The 6,665-nt window shown below is 44.3% G+C and overlaps 1 protein-coding gene across 2 annotated transcripts in view; it reads left to right on the top strand.

The window, feature by feature from the left end:
• Window positions 1-2,814: 2,814 nt before the first annotated feature.
• egln3 (egl-9 family hypoxia-inducible factor 3) overlaps window positions 2,815-6,665 on the top strand; it is a 12,115-nt gene continuing 8,264 nt past the window's right edge. The window contains exon 1 of one of the 2 annotated variants that reach the window (XM_012826797.3): window positions 2,815-4,251. In XM_012826797.3, coding sequence (XP_012682251.1) covers window positions 3,655-4,251 — 597 coding nt within the window. In that variant the 5' untranslated portion in view covers window positions 2,815-3,654. Of the gene's footprint in view, window positions 4,252-4,280; window positions 5,581-6,665 lie in introns of those variants that run through there. The other variant, XM_012826798.3, reaches the window with a different exon arrangement.

Raw genomic sequence — 6,665 nt, 5'->3', positions numbered from 1 at the left:
CACCTGATCCTGCTGCAGTGGGGCATCTGCCCCTTTTTGGCTGTGCAGGCGTCGCACTGGTTGATGAGTGGCTCCACTTCCTGTCGATTGCCAGGCCAGTAGAAGCGGGACCAGATTCAATTAAGCGTCTTGGCGATTCCCAAGTGGCCCGTTCCCTATAAACCATGGACCATAAACAAGGGAGTGAAGACAGCAACGCACCAGGAGCTGCAGGATGTCATGATGGACCCCAGGAGCCTGCTAGCGGTGATACAGGAGCCTGTCCTGCATGGTGACAGGGCCACTTGGTCTCTGGATCTAGTGCTGAGACAGAGGCCCAGTCTGGTCGCTGGCCTGCCCCCACCCAGGTCCGAATCTGGAGGAGGACAGGATCTTGGCTCTGATTTAAAGGAGGACAGGATCTTGGCTCTGATTTAGATGGAGTTGCTGGGGATCAATGAACTGGTGGCTCACACAGCAGTCTTGGGCCTCGCTGGCAGCGCTACCACTGCTCTTCTTCACAAGGCCGTCTGCATTGGCGTGAAGGCAGCCAACTCGATGGCTAATCTTGATGTCATAGTCTTGCAGAGTCTAGAGAGCCACTGAGCCAGCTGCCCCTTTGGCTCTTTGAAGTTGAGCAGCCAGTGAGAGAAGCATGATCAGGGCACAACAGGAGCCGTCTTTTATATAGGTAGGCACTGAAGTGGTGAATTCCCAGGATAACAGCCAGCAGCTCTTGACAAGTAACAGTAGTTTCTCTCTGGTCGGCTGAGAGAGAGGCTGAAGTGGGCAATCACCCATTCATTCGTGCACCCCTCCAGTGGCTTCGTCCGTCTGGCACCAGCCTCTTCTCCAGTCATGGTCATCAGCTGAGTGGTGGTTGGTGCCCATGCTGCTGGGAGTGAACCAGTGGTGCCGGGAAGGATGCCAGGTTGCACTATGGAGACGGTAGCCCCCATGTCTACTAAGTTGGCAGTTCAAGTACAATCCTTTAGAGTGGCCAGTGGCCACCTCTTGTACCCTCTGTCTCCTACTCCCGCTGACATTGTAGCTCCATCACAGGCATGTAGGCCGTGGCTTGGTCTCCAGGTCCTATCAAGACACTGGGGTGGGTGGCTAGGTTCTCCTGGTCCCTGGTCTGAGCTCAGCTGCAGCGGCCATCCTGGTTCCCAGAGTGGCAGTGACGTCCACCCGGGCGGGGTGCGGCTGCTTCCTAGTGCTGCTCCCAGGACGAGGACATGGCCAGGTCTAGCCCTGTTACGGCTCTTGGAATATCGAGCTTTAGTCCTGTTACGACTCGGATCGGTTTCTTAAATCAGATCTCTGTCTGCACTGTTATTTGCAAGTGTTCAAATCGGATTGGTGTGTCCAGACATCACCGACCTATCTGAATTGGTTGCTGTGGTAACAGCGTAGGAGCAGTAGCAGCATGGATTCCAACACTTCCATCACTCTGGATTTGAACTTGTTGTTGTGTATTTCATTGCAAGTGATGCAAAAGATACTTTGACATCCAATTTGAGGATTTGATTTCATGTGTTTTTTTTTTTTGCTGTCGTGACTTTCAAAAATCAATCTGGATACAATTGAATTATGCCAAATGATTTGGGCAGGCAGACTGAACGTATCAGTGAGGACTGTCGTCTCAAAAGATCTGATTTGAGTAACAAATCCGATTTGCCTGCAGCCTGAACATAGACCAAGAGTACTGTCTCTCCAGCCCACAGTGCTGCTTATTGGTGAGGTAATCCATTATTGTCCTTCCTCAAGGGGGCACTATATTCACCATATGTAGCGGTTTTGACAGGAAGACTGAAGTGAACGTTCAAATTTCAATATGATTGACAGACACTTTCACTGATAATGGACACACAAGGGACATCTCATACAGACATAGCACACACCATGACTAGACAAATACAATAACATACGTGGGCTAACTAGGGCATCAAACATAAAATACAAACAGACGAAATAATAACATGCTTCACGCATACAGAACACAAAAGGGAAGGCATAATTATGTCATCCTAGATCTATACCACCCCCAGGTCCCTAACCCAAAGCGGTCGAACTAAGGAAGTGCACAACACGCAGGTTACAATATGAAGACACCACCAGGTCATATAATCACTTTCTTTAGAGATATTTATCCTTGTGCCATCACGTTCCAATGAATAAGACCAAAATGGATTTTCACATATTTTAATATAAACACAGTATAAAATATAAAATGAATACCTCCATGCCTCCTTTCTAGAAAGGACACTGCCATCTATGAAAAGAGCCAACTGGCAGTCGGTTGAGAGGGGGTAGGGGAAGCTATCCAATGATACGCCTCTAACGCAGGCATCAGATCTAAACTGAGTTAGCAGCTGGTTATGTTTTAAACTCTGGGATGAGGATGTGCTCACGTAGGCACACGTACGGGACTGCCTTGGAATTTGCTCCAGGAAAGAAACGCGAATAGAGTGGTCCCTTACGGCAATATCCTTTTAAAATGTCATTATCTGAAATAATTACTTCTGAATAAATGTTTCTGGTCTTGTTTTGATGTCCTCTCAAGCAACTTGTCAGCATATTTCAAGCGATGAGTTATATTTTGCTAGTTACATGATAGCATAATGAAATAGTAGGCTATATATTTTGTTCCTGGTGACATAAGCATCATGTTCGACTTTCAGAGAAATTGTGCCTCATAATTTCATTAAATGTCTTATTTTAAAGAACCTTTGTATTTAGGCTCATTTAAGACAACTTGAGGCAGGCCTAACAACACAGAGAGATGTTTTATGTTGTGAGCAGTTATCGGAAAGACCGGCTCTGCTCATTATCAGGGGCAACACCCAGCAACAAGCGGCCATGTGTAATACAGTGGACTGGCAGTTTCCTTAGAGTTCTTTCATGAGGCTGACAATGTGTCGTCCCTCACGTATGCATAAACGGTTTCCGTGGGCAGCTGCAGAATTCAGATTTTATGTAAGGTTGATCAGAGTTTACAAAGGGGGCGTTATGGAGTTAAATAATAATTGTTGAAACATATGGGACATTAGATATATGGGCAACAAAATAAAGCGCACACACACATATATATATATAGAGAGAGAGATACGTGGATAGAAATATAGGCCTATACTTTGTATTTCGTCGTAAATGTATTTGATGATATTCTAGCTATTTTCGTCTTTAACATATGGCAAATATACATTTTGCAGTGACCACTCTGTAAGTTGACCTAAGCACATGCACCTAAAATGGAAACGTCTTGCCTATATCTATTAGACAAACAACTGTAGTTCTCCAAAGTCCTGTGCAGAAAATAAATTGTACCAGAAACCGCCGCTGAGTAGAGTATGAGTAAAGTTGATTCAGACGACCAGTAGGCCTAGTGATGAGTAAAGCTTTTCTCACAGTCAAACGTAAATATGACCCGTACAAGATGCGTCATTATGAAACACATAATCTTTAATCGTCTGCTCCTACCACTCAGTTTAGTAGAACTACACATCTTGAACGAGCAGGGAGCGCATTCTCGTCTGGCGCTGTGCGCGTGTTTGGATGTTGCGCCCATTAGTTAAGCAAACTACTTTTCACGTAGCGCATGCGGGGCACTCCTCAGTTGAAGTTAATATATTTCGAAGTTGTCTTCAGTGCCGAGCCTAACTCCGTCGCCAAATGGACAGCAACGGATATGTTAACGCAGAATTTACCGCAGAAGAGAAAACTATTTGTACAAGACGTTGTTTTGTGGAAAGTGACACAAAATCTAACGAAACTGTAGCTGACACAGGTGGACATGTGACAGGCAGAGGATACATCAGGTGCCGGGAATTGGCAACGGCGAGTGGAGAGAGAGCTGCTGCTGTTGAAGACGCTGAAAGCGAGGCTTGTCCCCTTAAGAGACCTCATAAACACAGGCCAAAATCCAAGGAGCACAAACGCCTTAACACCCACAAACTAGTTTTACAATATATAGAACCTTGTATGAATTCATATGGCCTTTGTATAGTGGACAATTTTCTCGGGAACGAATCTGGTGATCGTATTCTACAAGAAGTCAGAAACATTCACCAGAGAGGGGAGATGCAAGATGGTGAATTAGTTTGCCAGACACCAGGCAAAAACAAATCTATTCGAGGGGATAAGATTGCGTGGGTGGAGGGGAATGAACAAGGATGTGAAAATATAGGATTTGTTTTAACAAGAATGGACAAGCTTATCATGCACGCCAATGGCAGACTGGGAAATTACAAAATTACATGGAGACACAAGGTCAGTACTGATTGCATCGTGGCACATACCATGACAGGTTTTTATAAATTTGTATTGTAGCTTACAGTCTACCAGAGTACTCAAGACACTTTTTTGTTGTCTTTTCTATTTACGTTCAAAATGAATCTAATGATATACTATATTTCTTCTTTAACGTTTAGATCCTCTTTAGTTTGATCTAACTTTGGTAATTCTCTGCCTGCCTACTCTGATAGGCTACGTGAATAACGGAGGGACCCCTCGTTTCCTGCGTTTCTGGCAGCTTGCCTCGCTTATGTTCAGATAAAGTGTAGAGTACGCTACGTGCTGCGAGGAGTACATGCGACTAGCGAAGTCCTCAATGGCGGTGGGCACGCCTTGTGCTCTTTGACAAATAACCATTCATGCACTCTTTTCATTTGTTATGGCTGCAGAAGGGATGAACATGTTTTCCTTTACACAATAAACGCAATATATTTAAACGAGTGTGGGCATACAATATAGAGAAGACTGCTTTCTATGTAACGCCGCTCCCGCTGCAAAATGATGAATGTATGCTACAGTCTGCAAGAACGCTTGGACGTTTTGCGTAGAATGACTTCTGGCTGATTTTATTGCCATTCCTTGGCTTGACATTTGCTAGAGGGACTTTTACTCTGAACTGTATGTAATGCATTCTTGCCCAGCATACTTTTTGCAGCGCTACAATAGTTTTAAGCCACGCCTCTCTGGAAGTACTACACATCCCGCACGTCCCACACATGTATGCAGGTGTCATTCTCCATCGCTGTAAATAGGGTGGTCTTTGCGTTTTGCCAAATATTCTACATTTCCAGACTTTCCAGCAGCAAGTCCAGCAGCTTTTCTTGCTGGGTAGAATTTGAACAATTTGAGCCTTAGCTATGCACTGGATTTTTTTTAAATTGGATACATTGTAGCAGATGATGCTCAGTATATGTAACACGATTGACGCTGAATGAAAACATTGTGAAAATGCCATTTCTTCATCAAAGGATGCACTCTGATCTGGAGCAGTTAGTGGTGGAGCAGATTGTACCGTCACTGTTAGACCAGGGTTTCTTTTACGTTGACAACTTTTTGGGAGAGTTCGTTGGACACATTGTTTTGGGTCAAGTGAAGAACATCCACCACGCTGGGCTTCTGAAAGATGGACAGCTCGCTGGCCGAAGCTTTGGCGTTTCCAAAAGAAGCATTAGGGGAGACAAGATAGCGTGGGTCAGTGGAACTGAGAAGGGATGCGAGGCTGTCAATTTTCTGTTGACGTTAATCGACAATTTAATTTCTCTGTGCATTGGACAGCTTGGAATAATAATTCGCGAGCGGTCGAAGGTAAGCTACTGTTCATCATCTCTGCGAATCGCACCAACGAACAAACGGATTGCACTCAAGCATACATGCCACTGTATCTGAAACGCACAAGTTAATCTGCTTTGGTTAACACTGGCACACACCTGTGTGTCATATTTTATTAGGCTTTACGTTTCTGAAACATTACCCTAACTGTATCAAACTAGGCTATAGATTTGCAGTCCAGTCAGCAGATAACAGTTTTTTTTCTTTTCTCATTCTTATTTATTCAGTTTAGCACATATATTTTTTAAGTGGCCTGTCTACTCGTCGGAAGTGTGCCATATGATATGAATATCTCTGGCCTATTCAGCTTGTTGGTATGACGTGAAAGCTGTGTTGTGCTGAGAGAGCGCAGCAATTGATGCATGTAGCTGATAACCTGTCAAACCTGACCACAAGCAAGAGCCTCACGAGGTCTACGTGACTCCCCAGACCGATGAGATCTGCTTTGTCACACAGGAAGTTCAAAATGAGGCAGGAGGATATAGACCATGCAATCTCTCTCTCTCTCTCTCTCTTGGTATCAGGGTAATACCCTATAAACCACAACATCAACATCACAGAGCTGTGGTGGTTATTGCCCTTCTGTTGATTGCCCTTTACCCAGGTATCTTTAAGGAGATACTGGTTTCATAGAATCAGTATCCCTTTTAGATTATATGGTGTTGGGTCATAGTTCATTGTAAGGAGGAAATAAAAAAGACATTAGGGAAAACATTGTTTATCTGAACTCCGGAGGGTGAGAAAGTCCTACCTGGTAAGGCACAGGCGTATTCTGCAGTAGTATGTAATGCATCTCGCTGCATGTGATTTTACTAATAACCCTGGCAATCTCAATGTTTAATAATTACTTTTATAGACGTCAAAATAATAAGATAATGTATAATTGGACAGCTTGGATTAACTACAAGTAAAACAAGTAAACAAAAACGGAGCAAAAGTCAGCAACTGATTGGGTTTGGTTTACTGGGGCAGTCTAGGCTCTTGATTGCAGAGCAGGAACCTGCAGGGTATTTTGCTCTGCATGAAACAGACCCACTGCCAAAAGCAACCGCAGTCGCCAA

This window comes from Clupea harengus, chromosome 14 (genome assembly GCF_900700415.2).
Source record: "Clupea harengus chromosome 14, Ch_v2.0.2, whole genome shotgun sequence".
Lineage (NCBI taxonomy): Eukaryota > Metazoa > Chordata > Actinopteri > Clupeiformes > Clupeidae > Clupea > Clupea harengus.
This window is presented reverse-complemented; position numbering and strand designations above follow the sequence as displayed.